The sequence below is a fragment of the Zonotrichia albicollis genome, chromosome 4 (assembly GCF_047830755.1).
Source record: "Zonotrichia albicollis isolate bZonAlb1 chromosome 4, bZonAlb1.hap1, whole genome shotgun sequence".
Taxonomy (NCBI): domain Eukaryota; kingdom Metazoa; phylum Chordata; class Aves; order Passeriformes; family Passerellidae; genus Zonotrichia; species Zonotrichia albicollis.
The window spans coordinates 37583242-37605128 of NC_133822.1; the positions used below are offsets into that span (position 1 = coordinate 37583242).

General features: G+C 39.6%; 2 protein-coding genes across 10 annotated transcripts in view; one reads left to right on the plus strand and one right to left on the minus strand.

Moving 5' to 3' along the window:
- Window positions 1-4290, plus strand: part of SLC5A8 (solute carrier family 5 member 8) — a 29265-nt gene extending 24975 nt beyond the window's left edge. The window contains exon 15 of the mRNA XM_005480722.3: window positions 286-4290. Coding sequence (XP_005480779.1) covers window positions 286-417 — 132 coding nt within the window. The 3' untranslated portion in view covers window positions 418-4290. The remainder of the gene's footprint in view (window positions 1-285) is intronic.
- Window positions 3977-21887, minus strand: part of ANO4 (anoctamin 4) — a 180173-nt gene continuing 162262 nt past the window's right edge. For 8 of the 9 annotated variants that reach the window (XM_026798053.2, XM_026798049.2, XM_026798039.2 and 5 more), the window contains 7 exons: window positions 20921-21018; window positions 18396-18538; window positions 17244-17396; window positions 15847-15994; window positions 13276-13395; window positions 10374-10479; window positions 3977-7557 (listed from right to left, as the gene is read on the minus strand). In XM_026798053.2, coding sequence (XP_026653854.1) covers window positions 7366-7557; window positions 10374-10479; window positions 13276-13395; window positions 15847-15994; window positions 17244-17396; window positions 18396-18538; window positions 20921-21018 — 960 coding nt within the window. In that variant the 3' untranslated portion in view covers window positions 3977-7365. The remainder of the gene's footprint in view (window positions 7558-10373; window positions 10480-13275; window positions 13396-15846; window positions 15995-17243; window positions 17397-18395; window positions 18539-20920; window positions 21019-21887) is intronic. The other variant, XR_001333186.3, reaches the window with a different exon arrangement.

Below are 21887 nucleotides of genomic sequence, written 5' to 3' on the forward strand. Positions count from 1 at the left end.
CAATTAGAACTTTGCACAACCAGACCAATTTGCAGGACAAGAACATTTTGTGTTACAAGAACATTTTACACAATAAGTACCTTATGCAATACAAAACTTTCAATACCCCTAGAAAAATGCCATCTACTGCAATGAATAAGTATTTGTGCTCTGTCAGCAGCCAACATGTTTTCCTGCAAGGCAACCCTGTATGTCAGGTCTGACTTTGCTGGCCAAAGAGAGGTCAAAGAGAGGAAGACTCTTTCATCTGTTTCACAGCATGGCTTTTGTCTTTTGTTTTTTTAGCCAGAGAAAGTGGAAGTGTTGAACTGGAAACCATTTACCATGGCAAATGAAGGAACTGACAACCCTGCCTTTAGCCACATTGAAATGGATGTTGCAAGTGACAAGAATAAAGTCAATGGTCTTCACATATGACACCAGGCCGTGTCAGCCCATGAGGACAGTTTTGTTCATGTCAAGCACTGTTGATGTTCCTGTTCTGGGTCGGTTACCAGCTCTGCTGGGGTCAGGGGCAGGCATCTGCTGAGCTTTGTGGCACTATCGCCTTTGCATGACCTTGACATTAGTCAAGAAAGGAATCAGGTTTTTCTTGCACTTCCTCACTCTTTCTGATTCTTGGTGACAGAGCCTAAGGCAATCTGTGAAATATTTGCCTGATATTTTGAGCTTCCTGGAAAATATCTGCTTTTAATCTCATTTCACTCTCAGAGTGAATTTTTTATTTGGAAAGAATACTGTTCACCCAGACATGGTTGTTTTTCTGGCTTGTTTTTTTTTTTTTTTTTTTCTTTTAAGGCATTGAAAGTATGAAGAGGTTAGGGTGTGGGACCTTATCAGATTGCAAGAAACAGTGGGTCTTTTTTTTGTGTAGGAGGTATATTTAGTACTATCTGGTTCTTCTGTAGAACTGATTCCGAGAGCATATTTATTTTGTTGGTTTTGTTGTCTATGTTGTTTTTAACCCACTTGTTTCTTGGCTACCTGCACCTTCTCCTCTGTGCTCACTGCTGCAAGCTGCAAGAGTGATTTTGGTGGTGATAAAGGCAAGAGTCAGTACTGTCTTTCCTTTCATGACCTATCTCTCTGTTCTCCTCTGTCTTGCCCTTACAGAGCTGGTCCTCATAAAGGAAGTAATCTATTTATACTTTTTATTCAGTGCCATAGACCAGAACCACAGCAGCCTTCTGCTGCATGCCCAGCTTGCTGGGCTGGGATTGTTCTTGCACTGGGCTGGGCACAGTGCACAGAGATGTTAATAAAGAAGATTCCCTTCTGGCTATACTGGACAAGAGTGGAGGCTGTATCTGCATTTGCTGCAGCAGTTCTCTCCAGAGCTATGAGCTGAAACTTTCTTTGCGTTCTTGCAGCCCTTGTTTTCACTCTGGGCATTCATGTTCAAGGTTGGTTCAGATCAGGCAAGTGCCTACTGTGTTTTGGCAGGTGTGCAGAGCCCCCTGCACAATTCGCTGGGATGGAGAAGGGATCACAGACAATGTCATATAGTGGAGGCTTCTCCAGGGCTGCAGGGCTTATGGAATGGCCTATCCTCTGGTGGGGGTGCCAACAGAAGGTTAACAGCCCATCCACGTGAGACCATGCCCTGTGCTGGTGTTTTAGGAGGGTGAAAACTCCCATTGCTTTCTTCTCCTGCTTGCTTTTGGGTACAGTGGGGAACAGACTGACCCACTGTGTTGTTTTTGTGCTTCAGACTTTTACTACGGCTACACAGGAATGTTTAAAACTCTTCTACAGCAGCAAAATTAAGCTGGAAAATTAAAGCCATTGCAGGAAAGCTGAGCTGTGATGCTTAGAAGGCAGTCATGCTTGGAAATCAAGTGAAAAACCGACTGCATGCCTTAAATGGCTTTCTAAAAATTATACTGTATTTGTGCCAAGTACTGAGCTGCTGTAACTTGGAAAATGACACAGTGCTAGCTTAGTTACCTTGACTGGGGCCCTGTAGCATCTAAATCAATTTTTTTCTGTGCCCGTGTGACAGAGGACATTTGATGATATACTGCATAAGATGAACTGTTAGGATCACAAAACGAAGGTGAAAAAATAGGCTCCAAGGACCAGACCAGGAGAAGAGGGCAGCCAGACACTCTGTGTGCTACCAAGGCCATGACTCCATGAGCTAACCCAGTGCAAAACTATGTGGTGATGGAGGCAGGTTTCCCCCATGCCTCCTGAAGCATTTTTTTGCATTATCCAGTGCAGACTTTAGGGCCAGCCCCTTTTCCCACTCCTCTGCTGTAGCTCTGGTTCAGGTCAGTGCCTAAAGCCACTGTGTGGAAGGGCTGTGATCAAGTGGGATAGATCCCATGAGTTATGTCTTGTGTCCCTTTATCTGAGATCTGAGACAAACAATAGCATCCTGAATAAAGTCTTCTAGGATTCAGGACAGGAATGTCTCTGTTTTGGGACTGTCTGAGTTACTCTGAGACAATTAGCCCATTGACTGAATCAGCTGGCTATGCTTCTCAAGTCTCAGAAGATAAGTGCAGCTCATTCAACCTTGTGCCTTGTCTTCATGACCCAGAAACAGATACTGCATTCTGTGGTGTGGAATCTTCTTCAGCCTTGGAATATAACAATTTCTATTTACCTGGTACTTTCAGCCCATAGATGTGAAAGAGGGTAAGTACTGCTATCTCCACGCTGCTGCAGAGTGCTGAAGTGGACTGGTGTGCCTCTGTGTACCTGTGCTTTGTGAGAGAGCTGTAACAGAGAACAGAAGCCTGCAGCAAGCACTTGATCTGTGTGCCTGCCAGTATGGCTACAGCCCTCCCAATCCAAATGCTGAATTCCTGTCTGAATGTGCTTCTCCAGAGGGTGACTGGTCACTGCTGTGTGAAACAGCATCAGCACATCTTTTCTGCATCACTCTGTGCTGAAATTACTGTGCTGTAGTTGATGCTGCCTTAGATCATCTGTAACTTCTACCTGTTTTGTTTATGAAAACTAATCTTCCTGGCTATCAGACTTAAAAAAATTAGATTTCTGCTCCGTGCTTTGAATTCACTTAGTTTTTTAAAACAGAGGAAATGAGTTAATTACCATCTTACCTCCCCTTTATTTCTGAAATCACTATTTAAGCACTGAGCAGTCATTTAACTTGAATTTTGGTATGAAGTGAAGTTTGGGTTTGTGCCAGGTGATATTTATTGGTCCACAATCATATCCTCAAGATGAGTTTTCACTGGGAAGTATATCTTTCAGTAAGTGGTTTAGAGACAAACCCTTATGCTTTGCAGGTGATCTAAGCAGCTCAGCTACCCCATTTCTTGTTATCTAACCTCCCATGACTGCTGCAGAGCGATAAAGTGACTCTTTTGGATTTATTTTTTTCTTATATTCTTCTTAATTGACATCATTAATTAAAACAATTAATTTATTTTTCAATAATATTTTCTCTGGGAAATATTTCCTCTGCTAGCTGAACTCTAAGCCAGGGCCTTCCTTGTCTGTGTAAAAGCAAGAAAATTCTTGGAGTCTCCACCACACTCCTGCACCCTGATCCTTCATCTCTCCCAGCTAAAAGCTCTCCTGATAAAGAAATGTGGGATGCTCAGAACTGTCTCATTTCACAGGAGTGGGAGCACTCTGCAGTGTCCAAATTACATGCAGCATCTGGCAGGGTCATGAGACAAAACAATTAGGAACCTGTTTAAGTAAAAACATTAAAAAACCCCAACCATAAAACCACAACAGTAACAATATTTGACTATGTGAAAACACTAAAGAACCACAGAGAGAAAATAGTGTCAGATTTTGTCTCCTTTTGGTCTGCATTTAAATTTTACTTTTATCTGACTGGTCAGTTTGCTTGCTGAACAAATAAGGTAAACAGAAAGAAACTCATGAATGACAAGCAGTAAATATTTCATGTGCATAATTTATTTTTAAAGTTTATTACATCACATTGTACAAGCATTAAACATGGCTTTATGTTGATGATTTTTTTTAAAGTGTGAAAACTTGACATTCTTCTCCATAGAATTTTAATTTTTCTATTTACAAATAAACAATCTCTCTATATACTTTATATATATATATATATATATATAATATATATGGTCAATAATGTAACTCCCCTCAGAAAGATTTAAAATAAAAAAGAACTGATTTGTAAACATGTTTTCTGTTGTAGTATTTGGTGACTTGAATGTAGATGATGCTCTATTCCTAGACTTTTCTTTTGTCAGAGTATCCAGATTGTTCATTTACATTTTTTATTCTAAGATCTGTAAAACCAGCATGGGACAGAATGCAAAAAACAGCAAACGGGCTGAAAAACGGTCCCAATGTACATTTTTTCCTTGGTTTTAAAAACTGGTGTGTAACTGCTCATGAAGTACATGCTGCTGTCAAGAATGGCCTGTGGAGAGCAGTCCTATGCTGATTGCAAGATGATTTCACAGTAAATCCTCTGATGTGTGCTGTCCTGCTTGCTGTGTAAAATGGCTGTGCCATGCATTGAGGTTGCAGTTTTTTCTCATTCTCTTGAAGGTAGTGCTCTTGTGGAGCTGGAATAAGTAAACAACATACAGGACTGTCACATGGAGATTTAAACAAAACCCCTCATCAGATCAGGAAGAGAATGGCATAAATTAGTTCTCTAGAGACTATTAAAATTCCATTTATCATTATACTATTATTTGTATTTTATTTTTCTAGTAAATAAAAAGGGGAATCTTTCCTGAGTGTTCTGCTATGTAGCTCTGAAGGACTCCAGGGAAATCTGTTCATCAGACCAGCAGCAATGGGTTGGCTGGTCAAACTGAAGTGACAGAGATGTACTCAGGGTCTGCCAGGGAGGCTAGAGCCCCTTGCAGCATCACACTCAGCACAAGCTTGGCAAGCAGCCAACCTATGATCTCGTTTAGAGCAGAGCAGGACACATCTTCTAGCAATGTGTTGTCAGGAAAATTCATCCTAATGCAGCTATCTTGAAAACTACTCTCAAAAGCAATTATTATCTATTGCATTTCTGCTGCACATTATTTGTTTTGGCACATTTTATTGCAGTGGTTTCTCTGGAGTGGAAGTCAGTTTATATTCTACTGATTTCAGTTCAGTTCTCAAAGTTACTGAGATCTAAATTGACAAAGCTGCATCTTACTGCAGGGATTTGCAAAGGTCCGTTTTGCTCATATGGGTGACACTGATTTTATGAATGGCTCGTGTCTCACTTTACTACTTAGTAAACAGTTTCTAAGCTCTGGTCATCTGTTGGTTTAGACATTAAATGGAGGGTATCCAAAATAATCCAATTATTCATGAGAATTTGGTCTGAATATGATTTTGCCTAGCCACCCTGCCCCAAAATTCCCAGGCTGCAACTATAGGTGGTGGGTGGTAAATACTAACCCATCTGGCGTGCGTGTATTGGAGGTCAACATTGGCTGAACCCCACCCCCTATTTACAGAGACAGAAATATTCCCATTTCCCCACTGTCCTGTAGGCTGTGTCCACTGCTGCTGTGAGCAGAAGCAAAGATGATCGAACTCACTTCCTCATTAGTCAGGAATTTACCCCACAACCATTACTTGTGCTCCCCACTCAGTTTGCACCCAGCCAACACAGAACAGACTAATCCTGAAATTCCCTCAGTGTTTATGTTGTCTCATGGGACTTTCAGGCTTGGGCCAGGATCTGATAAAAGGGAGCCGCTATGTCATTTTTCCTCTTCAGGTAGGATGGAGGATTGCTACTGGAGGAGGTTCCTTGCTTTTTTGTGTAGGCAGGCGGTGGCTACAGAGAGGAGGGTGCTCATATTTTCTTTCATCCCTCTCCTTCCTCAAGTCATATTGCCTTCATCAAAGCTCCGCCCTCTCTTGCAAATAGCACAGTTCTCCTTTGCAGTGGAAAAAAGTTAATAGATCTAATTTGCTGATATTTGTCTTGGTGGAAATGGTCCTGCTGTCATGTGGAGCTTGAGGTATCCATCTGTAGGATCTTGCATTGTGTGATCTGTCCAGAAGGGCAAATTCTACTCCTTCTATCAAATTACTTCCAGAATAACTTTTAGGAACAACTGACTGAAGAGATTTCACAACACTCAGTATTTTGATTCATGTTGCTCTATCCAAATGATGTATTCAAAGCTACGAGTCCACTCTTTTGGGTTAATAGTCTGGAAATTATGAATTTCTTAATTAAATCAGAAATTTTACATTTCTCAATATTAAGGAATTTGCTAAAGGATACTGACAGTGGCTTATTTTGTCCAAGTCTCATTTGCAGCCTGTGCAGAATTGCTCTGCATTAGGGATTTCAAGCTGTTTCATACTACAGTCTGTTGTTTTGTTTTTTCCCTCCACCCCTTCATAGATAATGGAATGATAAATACAGAAAGTGCTACAAGTGTAGATATTCTGGATGATTGTGTTTTATTCTGCTCACCTTGTTCATCTGCCTGTTTTTGTTTGTTTTACTTAGGCAGATAGATCTTTAAGACACTGTCTGACACATGTGTTACATGTGTAAGTACGCCCTAATTCCTGACTAGGCCTCAGTGTGATCTGGCAACACAAATCCGTGGGCAGTTCTGGGCAAGATGCCCTAGCCTGATTTCATTCCCTCAGACACCAGACAGTCCTATAGCTGAAAAGGCACTATTCAAAACTTTAACATCTATTCCCAACTTTTCACAGTGTCATTGCCAAATAAATGACCCTACAGCTAGATACCTCTGGCCACATCCACATGCTTGGCTATCTGCACTTCTGATGCCTACATTTTTCAGCATTGTCAGGCCAGTTGGTCAGACTCATGATCATGCATCTCCTTCTAGATAATACTTCAGTATTGTTGAGCAATGGAAATGGTTGGTCCAGCTACGTGACCTTAACTGGTGGCAAAAGCAAACTAACGCGGTTGGGCCCGCTGTGGAGGAGAGCAACGCTGCCATGCACGTGCTGCAGGTGGTGGCCGCACACACAGACAAACACTGCCACGTTGCCAAAGCGCAGCCACTGCTTGTGAAGTAGCAACTTCATGAGGATGAGCCGGAAGATCACCAGGTTCTGTAAAGCACTGGAAGTTGTGTAACTGCTTTGAAGTTCAGGGCCTCGAGTTTTAGTCAGGGCCTGGGAACTTCCTGGCAAGAGTGCAGAGACTTAGTGTTGGTCTGATGTGCTCATGTTGACATCAGCTCTGGAGTAGACTAAGCCTTGGAAAGCCTCTAATTTCAAAAGGCTTATGACAAAATCCACCCTATTGAAGAGGGGCACACATGTGCTAAATGCACACGTTACTGACTATTCCTTTCAGTGCACTCTCTGTTGTAGAAAACCAGGATTTTTTTTATAAACAAGAGTTCTTATCTTCTTTTAAGCAGTTTCTTCCTCATCCTGTCATGGCCACTCATTGTGATAAGATTTTCCATTCTTTTTCCTTTCCTTCCGCTCTTTTTGCAGACGTTCTAGCTCAGCTTCATACATCATTTCCTGAATCAGGTACTTTTCTCTCCTCATTCGATCTCTCAGATCTTTTGGAAGATCTGGAATTAAGTAGGAGATCAGATGCTTTATGCAAAAGACAAGGTGCTGTGAACACAAAAAAGGGAAAGAAAAATTTAAAACCTCAGGAAGAAAACAATCTCTGAATCTTCTGAAAACCATCTCTTTCTGATATGCAGATAGATGCTGTGTTTAAACTAAATCCATTACTAAATTTTAAGAGAAAAAAAATGAATTTTTTTCTCCCACAAAAATTCCAGCCAGTCAGTGAAGTGTGGGTCACAGCAGAAATTATGAGCAGATGGGTTAAAATAAAGCCTTAAAACTGTTCTATGACCTGTGTGTTCAAAGCCCAGAGGTCATGATTTGCTGAAAGGTTGTTTGGACAGAGCCTGGTTTTAGTTCTGGTTAGTTCCTGCTCTGCAGGAAGAGGAGGCTCAGATGATGTAACACTTTCCTTTTGCCATAAACACATCAAAATTTGAAGTAGTTGAATCTATACAAAGGCAGTAATATATCTATACAAAACAAAACCTAAACATTTTTTCTTACACTCTGTCTCTTATCCAAAGACACATTCCTATTTAGCAAACACCACAGTTAAATAGAAGTTGACTGACCCTTTGACCCTCCTATTTTAGGCATGGCACATCAAAACTTGACTTTGATGCCCAAGGATTGCATGAGTGTCCTTTTCTGTTTCATCAGAAATGCTGCTTGGAGATTTACTCAGCGTCACTTAAGAGAAGGAACAGATAAACAAAAAAATCCTCCATCTCAGAAAAGGCATACATTCTAGATTGGAGAAATAAAAGTATTTTTTCTTCTCCAAGAAGAACCCTTCTTTTGAAAGCCACTGAAAAGAGAATGTAAAATGTTTTCCCATGTATTCTTCCCACATGATAAATAAACTCACAATACTCTAATTGTTGGAGTTTTTTTGCCAAACCTAAAAAAAGGGGAAAAAAGCCTCTTCTGTCAGTTTAGCCTGGACAAAGAATTCCTTTTACAGTGATAGGAAATACTTTTGTTTGTTTTCAAAGGAGGTTAAGTTATCCAAAACAAGCCACACTCAGTGTGCCAAAAAGGGGCCTGAGCCTAGGCAGTTACTTAATTTATGAAAAAACCTATCTTGAATCCTCTATATCTTTGTGCAATCTTTATTGTAAGCACTATGACAATCACAATACGACTCTTAGTGTTTTCAAAAAAAATAGGTCATGGTTTCTGCTGCAATTACCTTTTTGATTCCAGAGATATAGTTAAAGAGACAGCGTGCAGTGTCACCAAAGAGAGTGGCTCATGTTGAGGGAGGCAGATATGAGCCAGCCTATGGCTTTGGTTGAGAAAAAGTAAAGTCCACTCAGATGTGCCCGGTAACACTAAAAGTTATTCCACAGTTGGTCACACATTTGGTTGGACACTGAGATTTGAACAGGGCTCATTTTTCGTGCCTCACTTCTCTTTGTGCCTACGCTGTGCTGCCTTTATGTCAAGTGTGTATCAAGAGGCCAGACTCTCTTCAGTCTTTAAAATTCTTAGGCTGACTTTCCAAGACTTTTCTTGCAGTCCTTTTTGGAGAGGCATACCCTGACTTTCAGTACTGACTGCTCATGAAACTAGAAGGGATTAAGCCCAACAGGCCTCTATTAAATCTTTCTCTCTCTTTCCCTCAATATTTACTTGAGTGTGGAACAGATGATGGAAGAAATTATCTCTTTGGAAACTAATAAGTTATCCAGTGTAAAGGAAAAAGAGAGGCCAACTTGCAGCACCATATTCCTTCACCTGGGGAGGTCTGAAAATTGCAATCATGGGGAATTTGCTGAAGTCCTTGGGCTTCTGCTGAGCCACAAGGAATAGAAATAATAATCTAGAAAATGCTTCTTCTCCACCTTTGCTCTGACACAAATGCTTCTGTTGTGTTATCCAAAGAGGTGTGTTGAAAGCTCAGTTCAGAATGAATTTACACTCTTCTGTGAGTCAGAATGAAGTATGCGTTCATGAACACTACATATATGCCAGCATGGTGACTACAGTTTCCATATGTGTGTTGAATGCCCTGTAGCTATGATTTCAGAGCAGAGGACTGAGTAAAATGTTTTCTAAAATGATGTATTCCTTCTTTGGCTTCTTCACAGTGTAAAAGGTATTTCAAACTTCTTGTGCTTGAGAGATGTTGAGCTCCTGGATTCCGGTGGGGATATTCAGGCACTTGAAATTAGGCCTTAAGAACTGCATTTTTTTTTTTTTTTTTGGTAAATCATCTTATCCTATTGGTCTACTCTTCTGGCTCTCTTTTTCAAAATCAGCATGGAAATACCAGTCATGTGAAGTTGATATTATCTACTTTGGTTACATTAAAGACACCTGAAATACTGACAGGAAAAACTACTTTTTGAACATAGACAAAGATATTGAACCCTTTTCATTGTCATCATGTCTGTGATGCCAACCATTCTGGAGGAATGAAAGGCATTAAAAAAAACAAACAAGAAAAAAAGCTAGATGTGTAAATACTGTAACTTTAACTATTATTGCTTCTCAGTTGCTCAGATTTAATATTTTCTTCTCATATTCCTTCACCCTTATCCTCACGCAACAGTCAGCAAATGCCTTCCCAACCTAGACAAATTACTAAAAAAGTAAATAAGGGCTTCGTTTATTCCCCCTTTTGCAAATCACTGCTATAGTTTTCAGTGTTATATTCCCTTTTCTATAAGAACCTACATTCCTATGACTGTTCAGAAAACAAAGCCGAGAATAAAAAGCACAATATAAGTAGAAGAAACTAAGACAAAAACCACCTCAACAGCTGTCATCATAGATCAGCCCAAAGCAAAGCTTCAGAGGGAAATGTGTTTTCTTTTTGTTTTTGTTCTGCCACCTGGATGGGCACTGACCTCAAAGACAATAATGAAGGCCAAGCGCGCTGCCAGGACGTGCCAGAACTGCAGCGTGTAACCGTAGGGCACGGGCGAGTGCGGAGGGTCCCGGTAGTCCCTGTACCTGAAAGACAAGCACAGTGTGGGAGTTAGCAACCTCTACACTGCTGCCTGGGAGAAGGCAAACCCAAAACGTATCTCCTCTTGATCATTACATTCTCTGCACCAAAAATGAGCTCAGTCCGAACTGCACAGGATACCCTAATGCTGCTTGCTTCTAAGGCTGGGCCTGTGCCTGTGCTTGATTTCAGGTCAGGTGCCTGCTTTTGAAGGAAGTGTGCTGATCATCTCCACTTACCACGCTTTTCTTCATACAGATGGACTAACTTTCAGCTGAAACCTACAAGTAAGATGCACTCCAGGAATTCTAATAAAAATTGGGCACAAAGGACCGAAACCAGTGTCTGAAGAAAACCCCTGAAACAAATACAGAGGACGGGAGGAGCTTTGACCCTAGAGCATCTCCCTTGGCAGCACAACATGTACATTTCAGGCATCTCCTCAGAACTTGGGAAGGGTGAGATGCTCTACTCATTTAAGGGACACTTTATTCCCTTTATTCAAGGACATTTTGAACCCATAAATGTCCCTGTTTTGTCAGCCTGACAGTTCTCCCAAAATCCATATAAAAATGCCCTGTGTAATCCACCTGGCCCTTGATCAATTAGTTGGCCACCCCTGGTGTAAAACATGACTCATCCTGACTTAAGCAGAGCCAGCATTGCACCTCTTGGTATATCAAGAGGTGAGGACCACGTGAGAAACTGATCTAGTGTCTTTTCCCACAGTGTTATTTGGAAGAATTTAGGTCTCCAAAATTTAACTGTAGATATCTGTTGGGAAAGTTGGATCTGGGAATACTCCAAGATTGTATTTACAAACCATGAATTTGTTTAAGTCACACATTCTGGAGTCCATTTTTACTAGCAGTTTGTTAATTCTAAAGCAGAACTGTGGAAACCTTATTTAAAAGTAGTGTAAAAATGGTTTGTTTCTTCATCTGTTTCCTACATGGGAAAGAAAACCCACTGTAAAAAATTTTTGAAAATACCATAGTGAATTATACAGGTTGATCACTAAGTTAGTTTTAAGAAACGAATGAAAACGCAGATGAATAGAAGAAATAAACATTATTTAATCTCTATGACAGTCTGTATTTTTCCATGAAGCTTCACCTTCTTAGATTGCAGAGGGTGCTATACAGACTGAAATAAACTATCTTGACATCTTAGTCAGCATCAAATCTCTCAGAAATTGCAGTATTTCTAGAATAAGTTCTAAAAACTGAGATGATCATTCCTTGAGCAAGTAGCATTCTGACTTCATAGTTTAGGATGTTTTAAAACATCCTAAACATTCCAAAAAGATAAATCCCTGGACCAAGTCCCAGTAGAGTATATATTTTCTTTTTTTTTACTCACTAGGAATGCAATGTTACACATGAAAAAATGGGGAAATCTTTTAAACAACCAGAATAGCACAGCACTATCTCTGTTCCAGGCAACCAGAAGTTAACTGGGACTTTTTTCAGACATATTCCTTCACCCTGCCTTCCTGGAAAAATGCCTACACTATTACACAGTAGAACATAATATTTCCTAACCTCTCTATCAATATCTGCTCAGAAGTGCAATTAAAATGATTGATGCTTTAGTAGAATGGAGTTTGGTAAGAAGCTGATAAACTCAGATAAAGAAAGACGTTAATTTTCTTTCAAGGGTAGATATACATAAAAATTCAGTGTCTCCCAAAAGGACAGATATGTCTTTTGGAGATTTATCACACCAAATTTATTAGTGTTCTGTTTAGGGGATATTGAGCAGACAATTTTTTTTTTTATTGTGGGATTTCCATCATCAAATTTAAGGAGTAGCATCTTCATGGCCCTCCCCCCATTTATTACACTATACCACTCAAAAGTCCTCCTATTCATAAAAACATCACAATATTGCAAGTATCACTGATTTTTCGCCATATCACAGAATATCTTTTGTTCTTTAGGCACTCTTAGAAGGATTTTTAATTCTTTACAATGAAAAATACTGGGACTAAGTGTATCTCCTAAAGATTGCCAGGTCTCATGCTTTTATTGTAACATCACAATTAAAAAATGGTAGCTGTATTTGTTTGGTATTTTTGGTTGGGACACTATTTAAGACCTTTATGTAGACCCTTGGGGTTTTTGGCCATCAAATTCACTCAGGTACAAATCTGCCATTACAGACTTTTCCCAGACTGCAATTTCTCCAATCTGTTGTTGAGGACAAAGACGTGCAGATAATTAACTGCTCATCTTCTTTTGATTCAAACCACAAGTATATTATTATTACTAATAATTACACCCGTAAGCAATGACATAAACACATTACCAATTCCACAATTTGGAAAGGCTGGATTTGAGGTTTCGTAAAGACAGCTTATGACAGAGCCTGTTTATGTCTGTCAGACCTGTGAAATACCTCAGGGCGGCCTCGCCTGTGCAACCTTGACTTCCTGTGCATGCCCTGTGGTATCATCTCATCACAATTGGATCTCACTGGTCCCTAAGCAATTAGGCACCTATTATGGCCCTTTGATACCATATTTATCCATGATGATTGTGTCTGAGTCAAGCCATGACACAATAAAAATCCTGCATTGGGAACACCCTCCAGATACCAACTTTTTGGCTTCTCTTTTCTCTGAGGAAGGAATCATGCAGGTAACAGCCAAGCAGTACCAAGGAGAGCATGAACCTGAACAGCACAGTTAAAACTTTCAATTTTTAACTTCTAAAATTTAGTTTGAACTCCAGATTTATTATGATGCTTCTCCATTTCAATGTCCTAAAACAGAGAAGTATGTTGAACCAGAAACTTACCTGCAATATTTTAATGGTGAACCAGAGAATTCACTTCCATTTGATGTCGGCTCTGAACGGTTTTCAAAGTCAGACACCAGAAATACTGATAAACTGGCATTAACATAGCCAACCATACACCTAGAGGGGACAAAATCCTGTCAGTAGGACACAGCAAGGTTTTTCCATTAACTGTTGTACCCAGGAGGATGTCCTTCGGGTTTCATAAAATCCAAAAGTACAATTTTGGTGCTTATTAATATTTGAAAGGGATGTTGAGGCAATATAAAAGAAATGCTAAAGTAGGTCAGACGAACAATCAAAGTGAAGGAATGGTAGATTTCTATGCAAGAAGGAATGGTGAAGATTGGGACTGGTTACTTTTGAAAAGTCACCTAAATGGTGAACAATAGGGGCAGAGAAAATAATGAGGAGTGTTAGGAAGATAATCAAAATATTCCCACTGTTACACTCATGGTACTAGCACAAAGGGACACTAAATGAGATGGAAAGATAATACACTTAAAATATCTTTTTAGAAAATGCCCAGTTAATCAGAGGAACTCTGTTCTAGAAGATCCCAGCATGACTGAACACTGTGAGGCAAAATTTAGTGAACACTGAGTAGGAGAAGTTATGTTCCCTTTTGAGGGCCTGTGGGTTTCAATAAAAGGTACAAGTTTGTGTTAGTAAAGCTGAAGAGATCTGGCCAAAATGTGTTGTGCTGTTCATGCTGCACTGCCCAAAACCAGGTAAGGGTAGGCACACTACTTATCTTGGTTGGGAGTATAATGCACAGTAAGGGTTGGGGGATTTTGGTTTTGGGTTGGGTGTTCCTAAATATGGACTTTACAGTCTTTGAGAAATTATTTTCAAACGCCATCTGGCTTTATCTCCATACTGATTACATTTGGAACTTAATTTAATTCCAGTATTTTTCTAGTATCATTGTGTGTCATATGGATCTAATACCTACAGATGGTTTTTGAAAGAAAAGAATCCCTCTCTCTTTTAAGCTATTCAATAACAGAGGGTCTTCACTCCTTAATCTGAGAAAACTCACTATTCCTGTGGATTTCTGAATATCTTCCTGCTTTTGCAACAGTACTTACTAATAACATTATTCAGAATGCTGACATAAACAGTTTGAATACAGGTTAGCTCCTTCAAAATATTACTACCTGACAGCCTCATCTAGAAATTCACTGAAAGCAGAAGTGTGAAAAAACTGTGCTAGATGTTTGTGAAAAGAAGATAAAAGCCAAACTGTGAGCCAAACAATTTCCCCTGTGCAGAACTTGTTTCAAAGCCACTGAGTCATATTTGAGTCCCAAGAGAAGTATTTCTAAAGGTGTTGTTTTTCATCCACAATGGTCCTGAGAAAATCTGTCCTTATGCTTTCCTTAGTAATAAGAGTTGCTGACATTGCCCCAGTATCCTGTAAATCTTTATAATGGCACAAGCAGAGGCACATGCTCAGGAACAACTGGCACCAGACCACTTTGCCCCTGAAGGGATTTGAACTCTCCATGAAAGTAAACAGAACATCCTCCCTAGCTCCAGCTAAAATGCCCAAATCCTTGCAGGACAGGAGTTAGCAGGTCTGTTAATCAGGAGCTACCACACCAGATACCCTTCTTCTGTCAGTATGATTAAATGTATTGACAGTCAAAAGATATCAAAGAAGCAGCAACAGATGAACTCACTTTCTGCAGCAGGGAGTAAAAAAATCAATCTGCCATATGTCCAATAGCAGAATGCAAGCTCTCTGTCCCTGTCTACTCTTTAGCCTGGGTTTCTTTGCACAGCAGGGCTCCTTGCTAATGGCACTGCAAGAGCATTTGCAAACTGTGTCTGTGTTTGGCTGGATGCAGTGACCTTCCTGGAGCCCAGCAGCTGGGATTTCACAAGTGGCCATGCAGTAACTATCTCATGCCTCCTGGTAGTGTGCACATGCTTAAATAATCTCAGTGTTTAGCAATACTAAAAGAAAATCCACTTAGGCAGCAGGGATTCAGATCACAAATGTCTCCTGGAAGATTTAATCTAACTCTAGTTTTAGAAGAAAAACAAATTGCTTTCCTCTGTGAGTATATATAGATGTATTAGTTGGAAATTTCTTCCTCTTGCTAGACACTACTTTTTAAAGTAATACATGCTGAATATTACATCAGGAAAACCCCCAGTGTACAAGTTTAGGTTGCTCAACAATTCTTTACTGATTCGTATCATCATTGCTTCAGAAAAAGACAGGATTATATCCATGTACCACCAGCTGGGAAGTACAGCTTGGGCAGCATCCTCTTACACACACAAAATCTCTGAAATAGCTCTGCCATGTTTGGCATGAAGTAACCTCATGGATCACAGTCACCCAGCAACCCATTCTGTGAGTATGCAGAGCGTCAGTACCTATGGTATCTGGTACCTGTTACCTAAACACAAACAATGCATTTGGTTTAGTGGAATCACAACATAGTAATACTGCATCTATTCAAGTACTATTGCATCAGAACAGTAATACTGCATTTATTCAAGTACTAAGAGATTTCATGCACATCTGTTCCCCCCTCAAAAAAATAAAAGCCTTACTTTTGTCCTGCTTCTCCTTGGCCAGCACAGGGTCCATATTTGTAAGCATAAACAAGGCGAGGGATGAAATCTGACGTCACTGCTATAACAAATGCATTTGTGATAACAGAAAGAATTCCAATGCCTTCCAGGATCCCATACCAGATGCCTGTTCAACAAGGACAGCATGTTTGCTCCAGGAAAAACAAGAACCAAAGTGCCTGAAATACTGCATGATCTGAAGTAGTTTCCCCCACTGCACAAGGTATTTTTATGTAGTTTTTATCCAAGAGTCACTGAGTAAAAATAAATTTTCTTATTGAACAGTGAGACCTCACCACTGTGAATCACACCAAAGGAAAGTTAGACATACCCATTGATTTAATGAGGCATTGAATTGCCCCTGAAACTTTGCCAGAATGCAATTTATTTTGAGAAATCACATCTGAATCAACATGAAAAAAAGGTATTCTTCTGTGCTTCTAATAATTACATTATAGAACTGGTTTTTTTACAAATTATGTCTGTAGTGTACACCATGCACGGCTGATGTCCAGGCTTGTGCCAGAACCCACACTGTTCTCATTCAAAGCTTTAATCAGACACAGACTTTAGGTACATGGTAGAACATTCTAAGAGCACAAAGCCTGAGCTTCTGCTATTTCTTGGTGTGGGCTATGGATTTTTGCAATATTGTTGGTTAAGTTACTGAGGTTTCCTATTTGCCCCTCTGAAAACACCAGGGATTCAGTGCTGGGCAGATGAATTTGTTTTTGAGTTCTTCCTAAAGGTGTTGTGCTTTTGCATACTGCAAGGACAGAAGAGCTTTGTAGCCAAAATAAGTTCAGAGATCCTTGGCAACGTGTGTGTGGCCTCATGTTGTGTGGACCTTGTGTTTAGCAATGCAGGTGTGACTCTCTGAGAGCAAGTTGTGTGCTGGGATCCAGACCCACCCTGTCTGACCCACCAGGGACCCAGTGGGCACGACCCCTGAGTCACAGGGGAGCTTGGTTTCAGCCAGGTAAATACAAATCACACAGGTTCCTTACAGGATGGTGGCCACTTTAACTTGACTTTTGTATTTCATCTGGTCTCCCTGGTTATTATATTCAAGTTGAGCAGCATTAGGTGTTTGCACAGTATCTGTATCTGCTACAACAAGGCACCTGCAGAGAACACTGATCACTTTACACCTTGGCTGTTAAGTCCTCCAGAAAATCACTAAAAGACATTTTCCAATATAGACTATTAATTGTATAAGTAGATTGGCATCAGATACTTTAAGTTTTTTTTAACAATCAAGGGGTTTATTACTAATTGGGAATATGACTGAAAATACCTTAATCTGCTCTTGAAGTGGTCAAAGCTTTGACAAATAAAACACATATATAACAAACACCTCTTAACAAAGAGCTCACCTATATCTTTGGCTCTTGAAGCTAAAGGCCTTCTCCACTGAGTGACAAATTTGTAAGCATCAAGCCGAATTTCAATAATATTGTTTAGTAAGGCCAGAAGTGGTGCCAGTGGAAAAGCTGCCACAAAAATGGTTGTGAACCCAAACTGAAGAACTGGGGGGAAAAAAAGGAAATATTACAGAATAACTGTTAGGATGCAATCCTAAGGTCTAAGATACCAAACAGTGTATGCAAATAAGCAATATGTACAAAATATACAGACAATTCTTATATGTCATACTATATAATAATCTACTGGCACTTTTACAGCAAGTCCTTGTCAAAAGTTAGAAGAAAGGATAAAAAGCCCCTGGAATGGACAGCACTATTTGAATTTTGTAATTTGGAATGAAGTTCTGAAGGGGACAAACTGTGCTTTTAGAAAGGGACATTTTTACTCCAGCATCAACTAGGATCTCTCAATATTTGCAAAGATTAGGGATGAATACATTCCTTTTAATAGTTCAGATGGAAAACAGTTTGAAATTATGTTTAAGTTTCTAGAGGTAGGTTTTCAGAGTATCAGATTTCCCATTAATTTGAAAAGCATTGTGTGAGACAGAAAAGGAAAAAAACAATCATGACATATGCAGTTCAGTCACATAGGGCAAAAGTTCATGTTTTTTTAATATCTTTTTTAGAGCAGTTATTCTCCTCTCTCATCTGGATAGAGCAATGCCTTCTTGGCAGCAAGTTACTTTGTTAATGTGAGGTAGTAAATGAGGGAGGATTTTAAACATAAATAAGCATGCTGGTCTGTACCATGCACTTCAAAGGAAAAACACAAGACAACTTTCTTTAGAAAATAACAGCAAAGTTCTTCAGAAATTTATGCAGATAAAGAACTGGGCTCTGGTTTGGAAAAACAAATCCAGAATGGGAAATTTTTCATAGATGGGAGGTTTGCAAACCATCAGCAGTGTTTTTAACTACATTGGTTTGGTTCTTAAAAACTGACTCCCATTCCTCACCTGACCTGTGAGAATGAAAACCTTTTTGCAGTCTCCTTAGCTTCATGTAGTGATAATTAAAAGAATTCACCAGCCCACATCAACAAAACACCAACAACATTAAAATATAGTGAAAGAGAGACAATGAAGGTTAGAGCCATACTCATTTCTAGGTATTCATCAAAGAGTCCATAAGCATTCATAGGCTGCAGATTGTAGTCCTTTTCCCACTGTGGGAACCTTGTTTTTCCCTGTGTGCCATACTCTTGCCGTAGCTTCCTCCTGGTCCACCAATTTTGAATTAGCCTACATTTTAAATTAAATAAAAGAAACAAAGTAAAGAATACGAATGGCTATTTGTCACCAAACTGGAAGAGCTTAAGTGGGCACAACATATCCCGCAAAATTTATTTCCCAATGTACAGGAAAATTGAGCATTAGTAATACATGTGGATGATGACACAGCATAATAGATGTGAAAACAGATGCAGCTGATGAGCTGTAAACCCAGCCTCTATGTTGTTAAAACAATGAAAGAATTTTGACATATTTTCATTATTTATTTACTTATTTTTCTCTGCACAGAATGGCAAGTCACTTGGTGGTTTGTTTATATGGCAGAATGCAATGCTGTGTGGAGGTAGCTGAGCTCAGTAAATAAGAGTGGTAATGCTGCTTGATTCTTTCCTCTGTGCGCGACCCAGCATCTCTGCATGGCTCCGGAGAGTGCAGGGTGACAGTCTCTGGGCAACCCTGGGAGGGAAAAGGCAACCCTGAACGGTGTCTGCAGCCAATATTCAGAGGAGAACGAGGCAGAAAGAAATGTCTGAACTACCATGGTGGCTGAGAGATGGATGGCTGAAATAGGAGCTACCTCCATCTCAAGAAATGGGGGACCTGTACTGTAATCAACCTGTACTGTTCCCAAAGAAATGCATGTGTAAGAGCACTGAGAAAGGCAGTGAGCTAAAAGTAAGATGAATTCTCACATCTGAAACAAACATCTTTTCAGGAAGTTGCACTGGTATGGCAATCAAAGGACACTAGATAAGAGTTACAGTAGAGAGAAAAAAACCCCAAATGACAGATGTTCATCACAATGTCAGATTTTCTCTGATGTTGTGGTTGGCCACTTTGTCTCAGTAAGAAAAAGCATGATAGATCACCCAAATAATTCAGTCCTTTTCCTGACAATGCTTGACTTCTTGCCCTCACAGTGGCCTGGTCTGGTCTGTGAATGGTGCAAAGTGACTGCAAACAGTCTTTAGATTTGGGTAAGGGTTTGGACAGCTGCTTGTTTTCTTGAATCTCAAAGATTATTTTTCTATTTACGTAATTTATCAGGAAGACTACAGCTTTTCCTGTCTTAAAGAAGTGTAGGTGAAACTGAGTGTAGTTCAGCTGAATTTAGGTACAGATTGCAGGGCTGCCTCCAAGTCCTCTGGCCATCCACATTATGTTGGCTGCCATCAAGCTCTTAGCAGAAAGGTGTTTTTCACACAGAAACGAATTGCATCTGCTTGCAGCATTTCAGGGCTAGAAGATGGACTGAAGGGTCTGGAGAGCAAACACATCTCTCATCAGAATAAGCTGAAGTTTTTCACAGTGTTGTGACTGTGTCTTTTACATTGTGGTTTTCCTTGTGATTCTGAAGAGAATATTCATTTCACCTGAAGCAGTTAATTCCTATTAAACCACTTGTTCCTAAACAATCTCCTCCTATCTCTATCAAGCACCTTCTTTTATTTCTCTTCTGTGCTCTTTGTTAAGTTTCAAAATCTGTATTAATAGAAAGCAGAGAGTTCTAATGAAAATTGACAAAAGTGTAGGGAATGGAAAGAGAAGGATCAATGCTGCTACTGTTGCCTCCTGCCCATCCCAATTAATCCCTGCAGCCCTAACAGCTGCAAAATACTGACAAGGAGTGCTGGGCCCGGAAGGATGGAGAAATAGCAAATCCCTCTGAACTTTGCAAGGGCAAACTTCCTGACAGTGTCAGCTCTCTCTTAGATTTTCACTCTTGCTAATTGCCCTTGATGACCATCCACACTCTCTCTAACATCAACTACACTGATCTTGTTAAACCTATATTAATCATATTAAACATGCTCATTAAACACTAATCAATAAGGAATGAACCAATAGGAAATCAGTAATTGCCAACCTTTTAGCTAGGGCACAGCTTCATGTTATCTTGAAAATCACAAGCGAACTTGTCTACATACCAGTCAGTGCATTTTTCTATCTTTCAGAGTGCATGTGCCAGTAGTGGATTTTTTCTAGCTCACACCTGCTTTTTCAAACATCTTTTATCACCCAACAAGAAACAGAATTCAGAACTTACTAATATAGCTAAGAAATTATACATATAATATTTTTAATGTAAACAACATAGTAGTCACACAGTAATTTTTAAGGAGTTTAAGAACATAGAATACAATTTAACAAAATAAAGTACTTCCCGCGTATTACTTATTTGTTAATATTTATATTACACTTTCACTTCTGCAAACTGTGTCCAGTCTGGAAAAAAGCCCCAAACATCACCTGTATATCTGGAGTTCTGTATCCTTGGGGAGATTTTCTGTTGTAATGATTACTGCATCTTGCCTTTATTAACTGGTGATAAGGAAAACAAAAACTTAATATTCTGTGACCTATGGAAGCACAGGTATTATATTTACTTACGGATATCCCAATTCCATGAAATTATTCCATGTCTGCTTTAACACCATTATAATGCCCATTTGCATACAGAGATCAATAAGGCATCCACTAGGGTGGCACTACAGGAAAAAAAAAAGAAACAAACTGTTAAACAGGAATTATGCTGAGTTTTAAAGCATTTATTAAATGCTAGAAATGGTACTGGATCATTTACTAAAAAGGAATTAAATGTATTCTCCTTATTTTTTAAAGAAGTGTAAACTCATGGGAACAGATGACACTGTATTATGCTGTCAGCATTTTAAGCTTATCACCTAAATCTCTGCAGAGGTCAGAGTCAGCTGAAACCATTGCAGTTTTCACAGCAGTGCTTCTAATGTGCTGTGCAGCTGTGGGCAGGGCAGGGGCAAAGGCCACCAAGTTTCTCCATTGATTTCAATTGCTTGTGGGCAGGGTGACTGTGCATCAAGTCAAAGAATGAAGAGAAAATTCCTCCTGGCTCCACATAAACCAAATAGTTTATGCCTAGAGGATAGACCTAGAACTATTAATTGAGTACTATTTAACATCTATGACTGAATAGACCATGCAAAGCTGTTCTCTTCTCAAAGAACTAAAAATCTCTCACTGCTGAGCAACAATTCTTAGTGATTCTTGCTGAGTGCTTGCTTGCTTTAGCAGTGGCTCCAGACCCTGAAGCAGTGGTGCTGCTTTTGGGAGAGATCTTCAGATAGTACAAATTTAGGTAATTTTTTATCTAGTATTGGAAAAACAGAAAGGCATGAAAAGTTTTCTACTTTGCAGATCCAAACAGTGTCATTCAAACCGTATTTTACAATTTTGGGTAGTACAGATAAGTCAAACAAATCACTGTCCCAGAACTGGAATTATTTCTCTCTAACTTTTAGGGAGAAAAATTAGTTATGACCTGGAATAAAATGAGACATTAATTACTTATACGTACTTCATCATCCAGCTCTCAGAACAT